The sequence below is a fragment of the Maylandia zebra genome, linkage group LG4, assembly GCF_041146795.1.
Source record: "Maylandia zebra isolate NMK-2024a linkage group LG4, Mzebra_GT3a, whole genome shotgun sequence".
In the NCBI taxonomy this organism is placed as follows: domain Eukaryota; kingdom Metazoa; phylum Chordata; class Actinopteri; order Cichliformes; family Cichlidae; genus Maylandia; species Maylandia zebra.
The window spans coordinates 4,133,953-4,153,793 of NC_135170.1; the positions used below are offsets into that span (position 1 = coordinate 4,133,953).

Genomic DNA, 19,841 nt, shown 5'->3' on the forward strand with positions numbered 1-19,841 from the left:
GAAGACCAACCAAAATTAAGGAAATATTCAGTTGCAGAAAATTCCATAATTTGTCTTTTTTGGGGGGTTGGAATATGTTCAAAAGCTAGATTTCTGCATTCTGTCACACACACACACACAGCTACATAAATGGCTCTAAGTGCATTCATGTGTTGAATAAACAAAGATTACATGTTAATGTTTTGTTAGTACTCTTATTTCATTGTGTTACATTTCACCCCAGGATATGTTACAACTAACCCAGACTATGGGGTTAATTGTAACATTTCACTCTTCGTGTTTGAGACCATACCATGCAATGGGTAATTGTGCTGCAGAGAAAGTAGCTGCACTATTTAATAGCAGAGACATGTAAATACTTTGCATTACATTTTGAATCCACTACCTTAAAAGAGCTCCAATTTACAGACAGAAATGTCAAAGATGTGACAACTATCCCCGGTCTCCCCTACAGATGTATTACTCTACCGCTCTTTTATGTTTTTTCAACATTTTTGGCTCAGTTTTGCAGGTTAGTGTTTTGCTGTGTGTCTGAGCTGTTTTGGGAAATTAATTAAAAAACTTTAGTAACTCAAAACTCTGAAGACATTTAAGCAGACAAAAGAAGTGAAATAAAATACAAACGCGTTATTAAAGGTTTCCAAATCAACAAAGGGTCTCAGTAAATGTTCCAGACAAATGTGCTCCACTGCAACAAGAAGCCGAATTCTTTACAACACACAAGTTTTCAGTGAAATTCTTTTAGTGGCTTTATTGTGCATTTGCATTTCATGAAGCTGTGGCTGACAGTAGTCCCCAACTGAATGATCATTGTGCTGGCTGCAGATTGAGCACGATGTGTGGAAAGCTTGTGGAAGTCACGGTTCAAGCAACGTGAGCCTAACCGCTCAGCTTCACCTCCACGGGGAAGTGGTCGCTGACAGCCAACGCCTGAGAGACAGAGAAACCGTTCTTTTAGTGGCTCACAGTTTGTGCTGCAGACGGCTTCAGTTTCCACAGGTTTCTTTCCAGTGCTGAAAAACTCAACGTGCCTGCATGGTAATGCCATCACTACAGTATACACTGCATTATGATTTTGTTTGCATCTCTGTGGTCGTTACTACAGCCACTGCTTTACAAAGTTGCTCGATTTTCTGTAGCTCAAAGCTGATATTAAAAAAGCAAAAGTGCTTTAAAACTGCATGATTTCTGATGGGGCGACTGCTTTGCCCTTTGTGTAGAATGCCTCTCTTCTGATTGGAGCTCAGTAAACATTTTGCTGACGAGTCTATGGTCTCAGTTGCAGTGAATACAGCATTATGTTAACTTTTTATATTGACGTTTCCATTAGTGTCAGCGGGGAATGAGGCAGGTTGTGCTTTTTAGTTCAAATGAATTCTTACAGAGATAAGGATTGAAATTCATCTGTTACCAGATCTTGTTTGAGATTCAGGTCCGTCATGTAGTTATACACCTTCGCACTATCTTTCACCACTCCTCTCATCATGTCCGCAGTGACCACAATCCTGCAAACACAGAAAGATGATTAGAGTTTAGAGTTTGCGTGCACACATCAGAACGACCTGCCACAATCTGTCTACCTGTCGTAAGGGCAGACAGTTTGCGACACGGTAGTGTCGGCCGCATCAGTGATCAGCCAATGGAAAGTCTTGTCAGTGAAGATGCGGATCTGCTGCCAGTCAGACCCGGACACATAACTACAGCCTGCGTTGAAGTCACCCAGCAGCACGATGTCCCGCAGGGATAGTAGTGTGAGTCGCATTTACCGAATGTGTGTTTTTCCACCAAATAAATGATTTTTACTTGTAGGCTGTAAATACATCATTGTTCCAGCGAGCGCGGACATCTGCCACCACGTCATAGAGAGCATTTAGCTCCCGAACAGCTGATTCTGGGGAGGTGTGCTGAGGGATCAGAGTAAAGTCTCTCACAGCTACAGAAGAGAAGGGAACGAAGGAGTGTTGACAGTGACGGAGGCGCTTACACCGCATGAGAATGATAAAGGACTAGTGACTAACATGTCCCAGGAACTACCACGCACAAATGTTTGAATGAGGATTCACATCATTATCAGTGTGATGCAGAAACAGCTGTATAACTCGAGCCACAGCACCTACCAGTGTGTTTGGAGGAGAACATTACGACAAACGGCTCCCTGCTAAAGGCGTCTTGTCCAGTTTCCTCCGGGCCGTCGTCATAGGTGTAGCTTTTTGCCACCGATACCAGCGCCTCCCTGTGGAGAAAATCACCACCTTTTCATTTGCTGCCAGTGTGTACTTCATTTCTAAACATGTCCAGTTGCTTCTCGGGACAAATTTATTGTAGTTCTGCTTTTCCCCTTTTTTTAAATCACTTCTTCTGAATTCTGAGTGTGTATAAGATGTATGTTTATGCCAGAACAAAGACGGAGGATTTGCCGTTAAATTACTTCAAACATGCCTCAAACACTACAAACATGCTGGAAATATATATTTTTAATCAAGTTGTTTTGAATGGTTATTTGAGAAACTTATGGGAGGTTCTTTAACCCTCTGAGGTCTAAGTGATGATGATGATCCAACACCAATCCTGACTTTAACCCCGGGCAACGTGAACAAGTCATTTTTATTTTTGTTAAATTGTTTGGCTTTAAGAAACAAAGAAAACAATCAAACTATTCACATTCTGCCATGAAAAAGACTTTTTCCCTTTCTACAAAATACATATTTAGAGCAAGAACTAAAAATGCTTTTTACACGGCATCACTGCAACGAACCATGTTTTGTTGCAAACAGCCGCCCCTCCCTGAGCCTGACTCTGCCGGAGGTTTCTTCCTGTCAAAAGGGAGTTTTTCCTTCCCACTGTTGCCAAAGTGCTGCTCATAGGGGTCATTTGATTGTTGGGTTTTTCTCTGTATGTGTTATTGTAGGGTCTACCTGACAGTATAAAGCGCCTTGAGGCGACTCTTGTTGTGATTTGGCGCTGTGTAAATAAAATTGAACTGAATAAATATCATTTCACTGTGTGTAGAGTAGAGACTTATTTTTTTCATCGTGGTGCACCTGTAAAGGAAGAGATATCGCTCTTTATAGGTGCTCGCACCGAGAGGCTCGCTGACGATGTATTTGTACTGAGGAGAATCTCTGGGGGGAAACAAACACACACTTTTATGTTTCCATACGTTTGCATTTCATGCTCAGTGTTACTCTGAATGTTCCATGTTCGGTGTGTGGACTCACTTGTTGACGTACTCCATGAGTTTTTGGGTTGCTGAGAGATCACTGTCTCTGACCTCTTGGATCAGAATGACGTCATAGCGTTGGACAATCTGCAAAACACAAATAAAAAATGAAAATGAATCAGCTGATTGTCCATCTTGCAACATCACGTTTGTTTATATTTTACCTTGCACGAAAAAATTCATGTGTTAAGCTTTAGATTGTAAAGGCAACGCTACAGCTGTTGCACATCCAGTTATTTCATTGATCATTCCTTAAGCATAGAGGTGGGAATATTCTGGGAATATTCAGGTTTACTTCTGCAACAGGCCAAATCATCCAAAGCATTTCTCAAAATTCAGTTCAAACTATTTCAAAACGCACACACAAGATAACACTTCTGGATTGGTTTTGAAAGCACTCTGACCCAAATTGCATTACAAATGGGTGGATGTAAACATTTTGTACAAACTGTCATATCTACCAAAGAGGGAAAAGTCCCAGACCTTGGTAATGATGTTCATCAGAGTGGTGTTGGAGGCTTTGGTGTCTCCGAAGGATTTGATGTTAAAGGCTCCCAGCAGCAGCGAGTTAGAGAGATGCAGCAAGGTCAGAAAAAGCCCCAAAGTGCCCACCAAATGCATCCTACACCAAACAGGTCACATGTTAAAAATGACTTAGAAATCACATGAAACACTGACGCTTACAAATGATTTCATATTTATTTTACACGTATGTATGCAAATGACTTCCCAGGTTATCAGGTTAATAATTTCCAGTTCCTGTGCATTAAAAACCGATTTGCAGGCTGAAGTAAGGCCTTTCCTTTCACTCCATATTTCTCTGTCATAAAGTCCAGTTTAACATGGAGGTTAGTCCAAAACAAAGCGGCTCATGTTCCACCATCTGCTGAGAGCTCATGACATGAGAGTGAGAGACCTAACACCTGCTCCTCTGGATGTATTTTTGGCAGTTTATCTAACATGCTATTTAGCGCGTCGCTATTTGCAGCATGTTGCAAGGCTTGGTAAAATATTATCCTTTTAGGACAATATATTACTCTGTTGCCCTGGTTACACCGTCCTGGAGCTGTTGTGGAAGACCAAAGGTTGCCAAATATGGAAACAGAGAGCTGCATTTATACTGTGATGGTTTGCATGTGCTGCTGAAATGTGTTTGTAAACGCACAATTACTGCAGGAAAAATGCACAAAAGTTACTGTAATGCTGCTGTAGCCTGAAACATCCACTCTAAACAAGAAACTGGCTCACAGTATTGCACCGAATACAGCTCAGATGTTTTTGTAGCGAGTGAGAGGTCCATACCTGCTCCTGTATGTCTGCACGGTGGAGACGCCTGAACTCGTGAATCTTCTGAAAGCTCCTGAAAAGCTTCTGAGCAGAATGGCGACCAGTGTCTCTTTTGAGGTTTTTATCTACCTGCAGGCGCATGTGACTGCAGGGTGCTGGGGAGGAGTACAGAGAAAAGGTGTGTTGTGGATGGGGTACAGATTTCAGGCTTTCAGGTTCTCACATCCCAAGATTGCAGTGCAACAAGGATAACGTTGCAACCTCAAATTCTTTTCTGCTCGTCATACAATAAAAACACTTCAGCATTGTTTTAACTTGCTGTTGTCCTGTTTGGCATTTGTGTGAAGTTCTGTCACACTTCACAAATGAACTCAGAATGAGTGTCGCAGTGTTGGGATGACCTTAAACTTTGGCAAAATCCTTACGGAAACTGAAGAAATTCCTTCAAGCAGTTTGAAAGATGCCTTGTTCATGAGAGCAGGGACAGACAAAACATAATATCTACTCTAGGTCTGCTCCAGCAGAGACACGTAACAGTCATTAGCAATAACAACAGTAATATTGCTACAGCCTTGTTAAACTATCATCTGTCCCAGTGTTATATCTTGAAATCAGACCTTCAAAAACCTTCCGATAGGCTGATACAACACAAGTATGCCACCGTCTCCACCTTATTGGTCAGAAAGTTTTTCTTCCCAGTTGTAGCTGAACAAACAGAACCCATTCACTTACAATGCATTCAAGCTTGACAACACAATAATACACTTTAGTGAAGTTTCATAAAAGTGCTCATACTTACAGCATGTTACAGTTGTCATGTTACTGATGAGGGTTAAGCTCTATGTTTTTAACATTGTAATCAGATCTGCCAGGTCGGTGCTTAGACATATACCGGTGTCCACTACACCCAGCCTCCTGACTCTTTCTTTACTGCCAGCTGTCGAGAATCTGATGCCTCAGCAAATACTGAATAAATTTCGGTGCCACCGCTGCTGTCCACATTCATGCTCCCGTCAGGGTAAACCATAGTTTCCCAAACTTTCCATGTATTTTAAACTTGAGAATCCAAGTGAAGCCAAGATGTTTGCTGACTATTAGTCTTGTTTATGAAGTAGACAAACGAATTTTGTGTAGAAAGGATGAGGGCTCAGTGTGCGCGTGAGGAAAGCTTGCACGAGAGGAAATCTCCACTGGGACATGGAAAACTACCACATACTGACCTAAAGAGCAACGAGTACAGAGGGAGAAACAGCAGGAAGTGCAGCTTAACCACAGATTTGTAGCCACTCTTGCAGTTTAAACCAAAGACCAACAGAGAGTTGCACTAGGGCCAAAGTAGCAGGATCATTTTCTGTATTTGACTTTTGGTTATATGCACATGTGACCTGTTGGGGGGTGCAGATGTGCAGTATCTGCACCTTATATTTTTCTCTAACATCCATAAACATGCACACTCTGGTAAAACTAATTAAAGTTAAATACTTCTTTGTAAGATGTTTAATAAAGAATGATAAAATGGAAAAGTGCCATGTGTGTAGCTAAAAATAAGCCCCAGAGCGAACGGCAAGGCTGCAGTCTGGGAACCGGCGGGGCGGTCACCGCTGGGATGTGCTTATCAGAGTGTGGAAAGTTGTGGACTTTAAAGTGTTGAACTTTGATGGATAACCAGTCGTGTCTCAGATCAAACGTGCAGAATAAAATCTTTGCCATAACTGTTGGCATGAGAGTGATGCTCATTATCCCTTTTGGCAACATTTTGAATAGCACCATCTGGTCAAGCAAGGCCATGTGACACACTGAGCTCGTGATACTGGTTTTGGGCGGCAGTGGTACGGACACTACTGGACTGAAACTGGTTTGAGAGTCTGCTAAAACGACAGCATGTAAGGACACAATGACTGTGTTTTAGTAAGTGTTTACCTGTTTTACTAAATGTACTTAAGAACTGCTGAGACCGTTTATAAACCTGTGTTTAAATTTCAAGAAAAGAATGATGCATTTGCATTTCTGTATTAATAGTTGGAACCGAGGAGGAAATATGAATATGAATGCAGCTGCATCGTTTTTTGCATTCATGATGTCGTTTTATTCAAATCAGTTTGTGTTAAATGCCCCAGACAACAAATCTGTTGTCGGTTTAATTTCAGAAAGGATGGCGCCACATCATGTGATCATTACAGCATATGTACAGATCTAAATGCATTTCATGTCCTATTATAGTTTTATTCACTTCAGATTAGCATCAAAGTTGTAGCCGCGTCTTTGCCCATTATGAGCCATAAAGTTGGACACTGTTGGAGACTGTTCTGCTGGTGATAAATGAAACGAGACGATTGTTTAAAAGGATTTTATTTTGAAATCTAACACCCATGTAGAGCTAACATTGATCGTAATAACATCGTAATAACATCGTAATAACATCGTAATAACATCGTAATAACATCGTAATAACATCGTAATAACATCGTAATAACATCGTAATAACATCGTAATAACATCGTAATAACATCTTTACAGTTTGTGTAAACCCAACAGAAACCATGTTGTCCCAAAACGCTGCGTTTGTGTCCCATATGTAACACCGTGTATTATCCAACTTATTTCACATGGTTTAACTTGAACTTTAAAAACTACAATAAAGTTTTGCTGTATTACCAGTAACAAATCTTTTATATACACATTAGCTTGTTTAAAAAAAACTGACTGAATTACCTCTAAACTGGTTCTAGGCTTTGTCACACTGGTCGCACTGGTTATTGTCCATGGTCAGTAAGTGTAGGGTTGACTTAAGCTCGAGTTTGTGTAAACTGAACTGCTGCACCGATCACGTATCAGCGTCTGTTGGTGTGTTTCTGGGGTCGCTGGCTGGAGGCTTTCCCAGAAAGGTCACATGCGACGCCAGCTTGTGTGTCGCCAAGCTCGACTTCAAAGCAAAAGCCCTCCCACACTGGTCACACTTGTGTGCTTTAACTCCACTGTGGACCAGTTTATGTCTCTTTAAGTTGCTCTTATAATTAAAAGCCTTTCCGCACTCCTCACATGTGTGGGGTTTTTCTCCGCTGTGGACCATCTCATGGATTTTTAAGTGGCTCATCCGAGTAAAAGCCTTCTCACACTGGCTACATGCGTATGGTTTGACTCCTCTGTGCAGGCGCTGATGAGTTCTCAAGTTGCCCATCAAACTAAATGTCTTTCCGCACTCCTCACATGTGTGGGGTTTTTCTCCGCTGTGGACCATCTTATGGGTTTGTAAGTGGCTCATCTGAGTAAAAGCCTTGCCACACTGGCTACATGCGTATGGTTTGACTCCTCTGTGTAGGCGCTGATGAGTTCTCAAGTTGCCCATAGAACGAAATGTCTTTCCACACTGGTGGCATATGTGTGGTTTGACGCCGCTGTGGCTGAGGTGATGTGTTTTTAAGTTGCTTTTCCGAGTAAAAGTCTTTCCACACTGGTCACAACTGAAGGGCTTTTCCCCACTGTGGATGCGCTGGTGTCTTCTGAGGTGACACGGGGCATGAAACTTCTTGTTACACTGATCACACCTGTAGTGCTCAAGTAAGTTTGCACTTGAGTGAGCATCTTCAGCCAACTGAGAGCACTGAGGTGTTGGGCTCTCTTTGGCGTCTTGTTCCTACAGCAACAAAGACACAGGCAGGGAGTCAGAAGCTTAATAAGTGTTTGAGTTAAATCTTGTTTTGTCGTGCCGGCCTCTCTGCTTCGATAAGAAACATGTTTGTTGGATGATGCCCATAATAGTAACCTGTTGTGTTGTAAATTGTTTGGATGCGTTTTGGAAAAGAAAGACTGTATTATTGCATAAAATACATTTAAACAAGTGCATCGCTGATTGCATCTTGTGGACATCGGTTCTACCAGCTGATTGCCCTGCTCAGTCTTTACGCCCGACCCAACGAGGGACAATCAAATGCAGAGGGGACAGTGCGACTTCACCCGTGCACTTGCACCTCTTGCACACAGTCCTCATTTACAAAGTGCTCTGCAAATCACCCCGTCCCTGTTACAGTGCAGCGAGCCAAAAATGAACCATTTAGTCCTTGGTGTAAGACCAGGGGTGTCGAACTCCAGGCCTCGAGGGCCGGTGTCCTGCAGGTTTTAGATCTCACCCTGGGTCAGCACACCTGAATCAATTGATTAGTTCGTTACCAGGAGAACTGGAAGTCATTTAACCATTTAAATCAGCTGTGTTGGAAATAAGGAAAGGTCTAAGAGGTTGAAGCCTTCGTCTTTCCATTTACTATTTTCTTTTCTTAACATGCATTTAGTTTCTCATGTTCTGGAGAACTGTAAATAATTACTAAAGGGTGGTAGTTAACAATAATCATAATGATATAATGACAATAAATGATGATCATTCATGAAAGTTGTACTGATAGACTTTTCACGTTTCCTAAAAGCAGCTCGGCCTTGGTTTGCACGGCACTTCCAGATGTGTTTATAAACTACGAACAATTTCACGTATAAAAGTCTGTAAAATGTTCGGACTCATGATTTATAAAAACGATGTTTTTCTCACCGTGTGTGAAGAAAACATTTTCTTCTTTCCAAGATGGCCGACTACGTTCCTCCGTCAGACTGCTCGACCCACCAACACCTGCCAGGAAAGAGCTTTATTAGGCTCCGGAGCCGAAATGCACATTAAAGTCACTTTACATCCAGATGACTTAGACCGTCCTAAGATAATAAACTTTTAGCCTGGTCTAGATTAAACTGAGCTGATGGCAAGACGGAGGATCAGAGGACTTGAAGCTTTAAATAATCCCTCAAGGAGACAGGTCTAACCTTTCCTTTGAAATATCTCTGAGGTAGCATGGACAACATACACGTGCAGATGAGAAATGACACCCTGATTCAATCATTCCCTCTCTGTAAACACTTTAACTGGGAAGCCAAGCTAAAGGTTAAATGATCAGCGGCTGTAGGTTTAGCTGTGCTCGTATGCCCGGACAATCCAAATATATAAATAAAGAACTGCACAAACACAATTACACTACTTGATCTGTTACAATCGAGCGACATTACTTGTCAGCATCTGGAATCATGGAACTCTTTGGTCACGGTGAAGGAACAGTGTGCAGGCCTGTTTTTAAAATGAGGTTTTTCACCAAGCATCCTGATGGGCTCTTCCCAAGAGTTAGTGGACAGATAGTTGGAGGTCATGTTCCCAACAAGCAGCAACTGGTGCCGAGGATGAAAGGAACCATGAATGTGCTCAAAGCTAGATTGCGAAACCGCGATATCAGAAACACATCCTGCATGTGCTGAACTTGCTTTCTAGCAAAGCACCCTGGTTTGCAGTGTCCCAGGTGTAGGCCAGCACTGAGGATTGTTCTCCAGTCACTGTACACACAGTTTAAGGGAGGACAGCAGTTCCTACTTTGAAGGTAAACCTTAAATGATCAGCAGCCATGAGTTTAGTTGTGCTCGTACAAGTTATTGTCTCCAGTGTCTCTGCGGGTCCCTAACACTCCCTCACAAACACACCTGAGCTGGGAACATACCTGAGGGAGAGCAGCAGATGACAGCATGCAGGAGACAACAAACTAATCTAAACATATAAAACAACTCCAACCAACATCAGCTTGGTGGTTACCTTTGGAGGAGCCCAGCCCATGAGCTGTGCTGTGATGACTTATGGTGAACAGGTGTGCCAACAACTAAGAGCCGAGACAGAGCCTCTTAAAGCTGTAGGACAAAAAACAGCACGTCCAGAGCACCTGAAGGCCAGAAGGTGGCAGCAGCAAACGGGTGTCAGGTACAATCTTCAGCTTCCATAGTATCTACAGATCATACACTCCTCCCTTTGCTCAGTGTTTTCACCTTCAGCACATAAAGGTGAACTTCAACCACACCAACAGACTGGAATATGTTCACCCACACAGACCTGGACCAGTACGCCTCATCTGTACTGGATTACATCTCCAAAACCACAGACAGTGTCACCACCTGACAGTGGGCAGGGATAGCTCAGTAGGTAGAGTGGTGGCACCATGATCGGAAGGTCGGTGGTTCGACTCCACTGAACGGCTACCCTGAGGTACCCCTGAGCAAGGTACCGTCCCTACACACTGCTCCCCGGGCGCTGCATTGGTGGCTGCCCACTGCTTCACTGGGTGAATGGGTTAAATGCAGAGGAACTATATCCCTACGGGGACTAACATGCACACTTTACTTTACACCCAGAAACGGATCACCATGTACCCCAACCAGAAGCCTTGGATGAACCGGGATCTTCGTCTCTTCCTGAAGGCCCGCAACACCGCCTTTAGGTCAGGAGATGCACACGCCTACAGCACAGCCAGGGCTAATCTAAAGAAGGGCATCAAAAAAGCCAAACACCATTACAAAAAGAAGGTAGAAGAACACTTCTCCAACTCCAACCCCCGACGCATGTGGCAAGGACTCCAGACCATCACAGACTACAGGACCACCAAACCCTCCCCCGCATCCTCTGATGCAGGGGCGGAGCGTGGGGGTGGCTTACGGGGCTTAAGCCCGGGTTGTTTTGTCAGAAGCCCGGGGTATTTTGGAGTGTAATTTTTTCATAGTTAGATGCCTGGCTGACAACTGTATAAAACAAAAAGTACACACAATATTCGAAGCACATAGTGCACACTGTGGGAATTTACGACTGTGCGTGAATCCCCCCCTGATATTGGTATGATCCAAGCTCAGGCACTAAGCGACTGAGCGAGGGGGCGGGGCAGCTGCTGCCTGTGAGTGCGCTGTTGGAGAGACGGAGCCAGCCATACTAAGGAGAGCTTAAGTTTGAGCAGGTACCAAAGCAAATCATTCGTACCGTACAAATAATGTAAATGTGACGGTGCATCACGAAAGATTGATATGAAACTGATCACTTGACCAATATTATTTTACTTGCTCTTCAAGTGAATCAACAAATGGCGAAATGAAAAGCCGAACAAATGCTATTTTTTAGAGAGTCTTAGCTTACATGTGTTTATTTCATATTTTCAGTTCTTACCCTCCCCGACTAAATCGGTTTCAGTTATGTACTGAAATATAAGAATGGACATTAGAGGCTTCTTTCAAAGAAAAAACTCAGGTAAATGTTATTTTATATATTATGCTTTGTATGTTGTTCAGTATATTTCTATGCAAAACAAGAGGGATTTCAGTACACAGCAGGATATTCACATTTGTAACCAGATATTTACACTTTAGGGAGAAAACATAAAACATTTTTACTGTACAACATCAATTTAGAGTAAACTTTTGTTTTAGATAAATATTGAAATATATTTTGAATTAGTTAAATGTCAGAATAAAGAGAGACAGAGCTGTCTATTTTTTATCACTTTCATTAAATTTAGGAGTACATGTACACTAAGTTTATTGTTAATTAATAAGAAAACTCCAGACGATTCCATTCTGAGCTGAAGAAGCTTCTGATAGGTTAGTAGAGTCCATGTGAGTAAACTGGTGGCACAGCTGTGGATGCATATAAGGCAAAACACAGAGGCTGTTTCTGTGACATGGGAAAATCAAGAGATGTCAACCAAACACCAGGAAAACAATCGTGGAGCTCCATAAGTGTGGCTCAGTTTGAATACAATTTGGTGCCATTTGCAATTAAAAAACACAGACAGTTTCTCTCTTTACTCTTAAAGTTAACAAATATGTTTTTATATTTATCAATCTAAAAAAATAAACATTTAGTCTGATTTGATGTTACAATTAAAAAGTGTTTGTGTTTTGATCTGAAGAGTTTGTAAATATCTGGTTTCAGCTGTATATTTGATGATTGTCAGCACAAAGAGGGAGAGAGAGGAGCAGAGATTGAGATGGAGAATGAGGACAGAACAGAGATGAACAAGAGCAGGTGAGACACACATGTTAGTCAAATGGTTGCTTACTAAAAGTATCACTGTATCATAGGTACTCATGTATCTCGTACCTAGTGTTTCTTTTTAGGTTTGCTATTTTTCAAATTCTATATTTATTAAGTTCTGCAGGCTTGTTTGCACAACAAGGCTAAATAATTATATAAACTTTTCTCAATCTAAATATTGTACTTTGGTAGAATTAAATAAATAAGTGTAGTGCAGGTCTATGATGATTTTTAGTGCTACTATCATCTAGTTCTGATTGTGGTTATGTCTTGGTTAAGTCCTCAGTAATCCTGCTTTTGAACTGTTGTAGTCCTGTTTTAATTCTGGATCAGTTCTGGGTCTGGTTGAATTGGGGTTTAGTCCTCGTGTCTTGATACAGCCCCGAGTTTGTTCCGCCTTGCTGCTTAATTAAAAAACTAGTTTAAGGTGTCCTGCATGTGTGATATATATTTTTCCCTATATGAAGTCATTCTTTTTTGAACAAAACTCAAAACAGAGCCTATTAATCTTTCAGTCATTTCTACACACACACACACACCCCCCCCCCCCCCCCCCCCCCCCCCCTCAAAAAAAAAAAAAATCCCACATGCATACTACCCTTTAGGGCTAAGCCCCGGGTGTTTCAAATGTCTGGCTCCTCCTCTGCTCTGATGTCTCCTTCCTCAATGAGCTCAACAACTTTTATGCTCGTTTTGAGCGAGGGAACCCCACAACCAAAGCAGACCACCAACCTCTGACTCTCTCCCCCACCGATGTAGGAGCGGTGCTGAGCAGGATCAGTGTCCACAAGGCTGCAGGTCCTGATGGCATCCCCGGGCGTGTTCTCAGAGCGTGTTCTGGGGAGCTTGCAGGAGTGCTGACAGACATATTCAGTCTGTCCTTGGCCCACGCTGTGGTACCGGCCTGCTTCAAATCCACCTCCATCGTCCCGATACCCAAAAACTCCAACCCATCTTGCCTCAATGACTACCGCCCAGTAGCACTCACCCCCATCATCACTAAGTGCTTAGAGCAGCTGGTCCTAGCACACTTCAAATCCTGTCTCCCCCCCACCCTGGACCCCCACCAATTCGCATACCGCCAGAACAGGAGCACAGAGGATGCAGTCTCCATCGCACTGCACTCTGTCCTCTCACACCTGGACAACAACAACACCTACGCCAGAATGCTGTTTATAAACTTCAGTTCAGCATTCAATACAATCCACCCCTCACAACTCATCAGGACACTGACAGACCTGGGCATCAGTTCCCTCATCTGCAAATGGTTACTGGACTTCCTGACCAACCGCCCCCAACATGTCCGGCTGGATAACCGCTGCTCATCTACCATCACAATGAACACCGGTGTACCACAAGGCTGTGTGATGAGCCCTTTCCTCTACTCCCTCTTCACCCACGACTGCAGACCTGCTGATGGTTCCAACACCATCATTAAGTTTGCAGATGACATCACGGTGATTGGCCTCATCAGTGCTTTGAGCGCTCAGATGAGTAGAAACGCGCTACATAAGAACCAGTCCATTTACCATTTGGGTAATAAAATTGCAGGTAACATTTCCAAGGCAGGTAGGAAAAAAATGAGCTGCTATCAGTGTATGTTTGTTTTAAGGTGAGGTGGCACGAACCCGCATGTAGGGAGATGTAACCTCGTACCTCAGAAGTGTCGATATGGGTGTATTTCCATCTGTACAGCAGTATTTAGTACATCCTGGTACTTGGCAGGATGTGCAGGAGGCAGAGAAAGAGCATAAGCTTTCAGCACCTGTTAGAAATGTCACTTTCCCACATAAGAAATAAAAGGTGCTCCACAATAGTGCTGCAATTGAATATATTTTGCAATGAATTGAAGCCCATGTCAGTATTCATAGAAGAAATTGTATATGAATGCACAGCTTCCTTACATGTGCATTTGTTTCATTTGCAGATCACGCCAGACAGCTCACAAAGTCCATGATGAGGAAGCCAACCATAGACAAGCTGGCGGCTAACAGAGAGGCTGATGTCAATAACTTTGTCAAGTTCATCACCAAGGACTCTATTCAGAAGTCCCTGGGGATGTATCTGGAGATGCTTAAGAGAAGAAAGGCTTAGAGAGGGGAAACATGTTTGCACACTTTGTAGCACCAGCTACAGATGTGATCTGACATCAGGCAGTGAGCAGTCTACATGTTTGGGGGATAAAACCCAGCATTTACCCCTCAAGGTGTTAATAAAAACACTCGAGGTTAGGGTGTGACTTTTTGTTTTGGTTTGAAGAGCCGTACACTCGGGCAACCTGCCGAGCCTTCTCCATCACTCAGCATTACCTGCAGTATGCTTACGCGAGCAAACTGCTAATTGTTGCAAAAGAGTCTCACATATGAAGGACTAACAGCAAATCTGACCTTTAGTGCATCTAAATGTGGCAAAGCCTTTGTCATCTCTAACAAATGTTTGGTTTTTACTGTGAAATATCCAAATAAATGTCTGGATTCATACATTAAATGGATTAAATGTGGTTCTCATTCATTATCTCTGTAACTCAGACGTCTCTACATTCAAATGACAGTGGAGAATGTTAAGAGGCCCTGGGACCATTTTTGTACATTTTAGTTTTTCAGTTACAAGCCATTTGCACTGTGTTGAATGGAATATAGCCAAATTCTCTAAAAAAAAGTTTGGCATAATTTCATTTCAAAATTCAAGTCTGACTTCCTTAAATTAGCTTCAGTGGCTAAGCTAACAATACACATCCTCTTAGAGCCCTAGGGACCATTTTTGACCCATTGACTTCCATTATAAACGCTATTTTTCACTGCAGAATTATTACCGTTAATGTCTTGGTGATTACTTATGTTTCCGTTTCGTTTTGGTCTATGAGCCTTAGAGTTGTAATTTTTTTATTTGTCCACCGGGTGGCGCCCTTGCTCCACATTTGATCCCTGCTGGAAAACAGCGGGCTGCTTGGACAGACCTGCGGGAAATGAAGCCTCATTTCCGGCGTGCAGCAGCGGCTTCGCCCGCTGATCGGGCGGGACCATTTTCGGTCCCTAGGACCGTTAGAGGGTGCTTTTTTTTTTTTAGTCAACAGGAAATGACGTATTTGTTGTCACGTGGTATCGGACGTGTGGGCTGGAAAAAGGAGTCCCCGGTGATCGTGCCCCGGTCATCGTCGCGACTTACCCCGGGAAGATGCACTTATTTCGGCCTAGAGGAGAAGCATTTGCCACCTGGAGACCATTTTCTGGTCCTGAAAAAAATAATAAAAGGCGATCAAAATGAATGTTGGTGCCAATCTTTAGTCCATCTAAAGGCCTAATTATAATAACAATTGAATATTACCTCAAATGTTTTTTTTGGAAAATATTCAAGTTTTATGTTTTTTGGGGTAAAAAAAGCAGTGCGCTCATGTGACGAAACCGGGATATAAAGGGTTAAAATCCGCGAAATGTAATTAAAACTTGACATGAATATTTCAAGGAGAAGTAGGTCTAAAAGATTGGCTAATTTAAAGTGGAATAAAATATTAATATATAAATTTTTTATAGCACTTTTTTGGGCGTGGTCGATTAGGACCGATAGTGTGTGCATTTTATGAAATGCGCTCCTGCAAAAAAAATAAAAGGCGATCAAAATGAATGTTGGTGCCAATCTTTGGTCCATCTAAAGGCCTAATTATAATAACAAACAAATATTACTTCAAATGTTTTATTTGGAAAATATTTAGTTTTTTGGGGCTAAAAAAACAGGACGCTCATGTAATAAAACTGGGATTTAAAGGGTTAAAACAACGAAAATCGAATTAAAACTTTATATGAATATTTCAGGGAGAAGTAGTTTTAAAAGACTGACCAATTTAAAGTGGAAAAAAATATGAATATATAATCTTTTTATTGCACTTTTGGGGCGGGACCATTTTTGGTCCCCAGGGCTCTAAAGGGATGCATTTTTAAGGGTCAGCCAGGAGTTAAAAATTCAGCGGACAACCAAATCAAAATGAATCTTGCATTCTTATAACAAGGAGCATTTTTCATTCTTTGTATGTTTGTGTTTTGGACAATTGAATCAATATACGACACTTCAAAAGGACCTGAGTGTCAGCGCAACACAATCGGCTAAACTTCAGGTGTGCAGTGTCTCCACACTTTTCACTGTCACGTCCTGTGTGTGACAGACATGAATGACCTCTGCTGTGGTGCTCCCTGTTTTCTTTGAGCACTACATTTACACATTTAAGAGTATTACCCTCAAATGTGTTTGGATTTGTCAATGTGTGAGTCGTCTACTAAGCCTAAAGCTACAAGTCACTAATGTGACTCCTGGAAAAGTAAATGTTCTTTCATGTAAAGAGATGAAATCAGCACGTGTATTCACTTTAATATTACATCCTCGGGGGGGAGGCTAAGTATTTTGCAGCAGCTTGGTATTGAACTGCAAACCTTCCAATTAGTAGAACTGAACTACAGCAACCCCAACTCAACTGTTCAGCCAGGACAAGCAGTGCTTGTCTAGTCAGTTATACCAAAGCATAAGTGATGTGCTTCTACATCACTGCCATCTTGAGGCTGCAGTCAGCTATCGTCTCTCCAAGCACACTTCTCTTGGACGCTATTAGAAACTCTAGTGTCTCTATTTCCCAGGCGTCTTTAGCTTTTTGTATGCAGACAACCTGATTTTCCATTTCAGTGTTTAAAAATCACAGGTTAACATATGTGGTGAACACATTTCAGCTTTACAGGAGTAACTGAAGATGACTGATTGTATTACTCTACCGCTTTTTTTCAACATTTTTGGCTCAGTTTTGCAGGTTAGTGTTTTGCTGTGTGTTTGAGCTGTTTTGGGAAATTAATTAAAAAACTTTAGTAACTCAAAACTCTGAAGACATTTAAGCAGACAAAGGAAGTGAAACAAAATACACACGCGTTATTAAAGGTTTCCAAATCAACAAAGGGTCTCAGTAAATGTTCCAGACAAATGTGCTCCACTGCAACAAGAAGCCGAATTCTTTACAACACACAAGTTTTCAGTGAAATTCTTTTAGTGGCTTTATTGTGCATTTGCATTTCATGAAGCTGTGGCTGACAGTAGTCCCCAACTGAATGATCATTGTGCTGGCTGCAGATTGAGCACGATGTGTGGAAAGCTTGTGGAAGTCACGGTTCAAGCAACGTGAGCCTAACCGCTCAGCTTCACCTCCACGGGGAAGTGGTCGCTGACAGCCAACGCCTGAGAGACAGAGAAACCGTTCTTTTAGTGGCTCACAGTTTGTGCTGCAGACGGCTTCAGTTTCCACAGGTTTCTTTCCAGTGCTGAAAAACTCAACGTGCCTGCATGGTAATGCCATCACTACAGTATACACTGCATTATGATTTTGTTTGCATCTCTGTGGTCGTTACTACAGCCACTGCTTTACAAAGTTGCTCGATTTTCTGTAGCTCAAAGCTGATATTAAAAAAGCAAAAGTGCTTTAAAACTGCATGATTTCTGATGGGGCGACTGCTTTGCCCTTTGTGTAGAATGCCTCTCTTCTGATTGGAGCTCAGTAAACATTTTGCTGACGAGTCTATGGTCTCAGTTGCAGTGAATACAGCATTATGTTAACTTTTTATATTGACGTTTCCATTAGTGTCAGCGGGGAATGAGGCAGGTTGTGCTTTTTAGTTCAAATGAATTCTTACAGAGATAAGGATTGAAATTCATCTGTTACCAGATCTTGTTTGAGATTCAGGTCCGTCATGTAGTTATACACCTTCGCACTATCTTTCACCACTCCTCTCATCATGTCCGCAGTGACCACAATCCTGCAAACACAGAAAGATGATTAGAGTTTAGAGTTTGCGTGCACACATCAGAACGACCTGCCACAATCTGTCTACCTGTCGTAAGGGCAGACAGTTTGCGACACGGTAGTGTCGGCCGCATCAGTGATCAGCCAATGGAAAGTCTTGTCAGTGAAGATGCGGATCTGCTGCCAGTCAGACCCGGACACATAACTACAGCCTGCGTTGAAGTCACCCAGCAGCACGATGTCCTGCAGGGAGAGTAGTGTGAGTCGCATTTACCGAATGTGTGTTTTTCCACCAAATAAATGATTTTTACTTGTAGGCTGTAAATACATCATTGTTCCAGCGAGCGCGGACATCTGCCACCACGTCATAGAGAGCATTTAGCTCCCGAACAGCTGATTCTGGGGAGGTGTGCTGAGGGATCAGAGTAAAGTCTCTCACAGCTACAGAAGAGAAGGGAACGAAGGAGTGTTGACAGTGACGGAGGTGCTTACACCGCATGAGAATGATAAAGGACTAGTGACTAACATGTCCCAGGAACTACCACGCACAAATGTTTGAATGAGGATCCACATCATTATCAGTGTGATGCAGAAACAGCTGTATAACTCGAGCCACAGCACCTACCAGTGTGTTTGGAGGAGAACATTACGACAAACGGCTCCCTGCTAAAGGCGTCTTGTCCAGTTTCCTCCGGGCCGTCGTCATAGGTGTAGCTTTTTGCCACCGATACCAGCGCCTCCCTGTGGAGAAAATCACCACCTTTTCATTTGCTGCCAGTGTGTACTTCATTTCTAAACATGTCCAGTTGCTTCTCGGGACAAATTTATTGTAGTTCTGCTTTTCCCCTTTTTTTAAATCACTTCTTCTGAATTCTGAGTGTGTATAAGATGTATGTTTATGCCAGAACAAAGACGGAGGATTTGCCGTTAAATTACTTCAAACATGCCTCAAACACTACAAACATGCTGGAAATATAAATTTTTAATCAAGTTGTTTTGAATGGTTATTTGAGAAACTTATGGGAGGTTCTTTAACCCTCTGAGGTCTAAGTGATGATGATCCAACACCGTCCAACACTGCTGAGAGATCACCGTCTCTGACTTCTTGGATCAGAATGACGTCATAGCGTTGGACAATCTGCAAAACACACATAAAAAATGAAAATGAATCACCTGATTGTCCATCTTGCAACATCACGTTTGTTTATATTTTACCTTTCACGAAAAAATTCATGTGTTAAGCTTTAGATTGTAAAGGCAACGCTACAGCTGTTGCACATCCAGTTATTTCATTGATCATTCCTTAAGCATAGAGGTGGGAATATTCTGGGAATATTCAGGTTTACTTCTGCAACCGGCCAAATCATCCAAAGCATTTCTCAAAATTCAGTTCAAACTATTTCAAAACGCACACACAAGATAACACTTCTGGATTGGTTTTGAAAGCACTCTGACCCAAATTGCATTACAAATGGGTGGATGTAAACATTTTGTACAAACTGTCATATCTACCAAAGAGGGAAAAGTCCCAGACCTTGGTAATGATGTTCATCAGAGTGGTGTTGGAGGCTTTGGTGTCTCCGAAGGATTTGATGTTAAAGGCTCCCAGCAGCAGCGAGTTAGAGAGATGCAGCAAGGTCAGAAAAAGCCCCAAAGTGCCCACCAAATGCATCCTACACCAAACAGGTCACATG

At 42.3% G+C, this 19,841-nt stretch overlaps 2 protein-coding genes and 1 non-coding gene across 3 annotated transcripts; all 3 read right to left on the reverse strand.

Annotated features, from left to right (window-relative positions):
* Positions 1 to 724: 724 nt before the first annotated feature.
* On the reverse strand, positions 725 to 3,842 carry LOC112431513 (deoxyribonuclease-1). Its single transcript, XM_024800134.2, has 8 exons — positions 3,704 to 3,842; positions 3,219 to 3,307; positions 3,042 to 3,122; positions 2,118 to 2,233; positions 1,821 to 1,933; positions 1,581 to 1,735; positions 1,412 to 1,505; positions 725 to 930 (listed from the first exon to the last, which is right to left on the reverse strand). The coding sequence occupies exons 1-8, from the start codon at positions 3,839 to 3,841 to the stop codon at positions 880 to 882; spliced, it is 837 nt and encodes a 278-aa protein (XP_024655902.1). The 5' UTR covers position 3,842; the 3' UTR covers positions 725 to 879.
* A 2,998-nt stretch (positions 3,843 to 6,840) lies between these two features.
* LOC112431508 (uncharacterized) lies at positions 6,841 to 10,169 on the reverse strand. Its single transcript, XR_013098232.1, has 3 exons — positions 10,030 to 10,169; positions 9,045 to 9,122; positions 6,841 to 8,141 (listed from the first exon to the last, which is right to left on the reverse strand). It is a non-coding gene; the product is annotated as an uncharacterized LOC112431508 (transcript).
* Positions 10,170 to 17,379: 7,210 nt separating this feature from the next.
* Positions 17,380 to 19,841, reverse strand: LOC143418442 (deoxyribonuclease-1-like). The gene is made up of 7 exons (XM_076883555.1): positions 19,682 to 19,841; positions 19,216 to 19,285; positions 18,773 to 18,907; positions 18,476 to 18,588; positions 18,236 to 18,390; positions 18,067 to 18,160; positions 17,380 to 17,585 (listed from the first exon to the last, which is right to left on the reverse strand). The coding sequence occupies exons 1-7, from the start codon at positions 19,817 to 19,819 to the stop codon at positions 17,535 to 17,537; spliced, it is 756 nt and encodes a 251-aa protein (XP_076739670.1). The 5' UTR covers positions 19,820 to 19,841; the 3' UTR covers positions 17,380 to 17,534.

Bases quoted from the DNA above. Each gene is read 5' to 3' on its own strand.
- LOC112431513 (XM_024800134.2), bottom strand. From the start codon at position 3,841: ATGCATTTGGTGGGCACTTTGGGGCTTTTTCTGACCTTGCTGCATCTC. The intron at 3,123-3,218 runs GTGAGTCCACAC...GTTTCCCCCCAG, and splicing joins CTCATGGAGTACGTCAACAA to AGATTCTCCTCAGTACAAAT. The intron at 1,506-1,580 runs GTAGACAGATTG...CTGTGTTTGCAG, and splicing joins ACTGTCTGCCCTTACGACAG to GATTGTGGTCACTGCGGACA.
- LOC143418442 (XM_076883555.1), bottom strand. From the start codon at position 19,819: ATGCATTTGGTGGGCACTTTGGGGCTTTTTCTGACCTTGCTGCATCTC. The intron at 18,908-19,215 runs GTGTTGGATCAT...GCAAATGAAAAG, and splicing joins TCTCTCAGCAGTGTTGGACG to GTGGTGATTTTCTCCACAGG. The intron at 18,161-18,235 runs GTAGACAGATTG...CTGTGTTTGCAG, and splicing joins ACTGTCTGCCCTTACGACAG to GATTGTGGTCACTGCGGACA.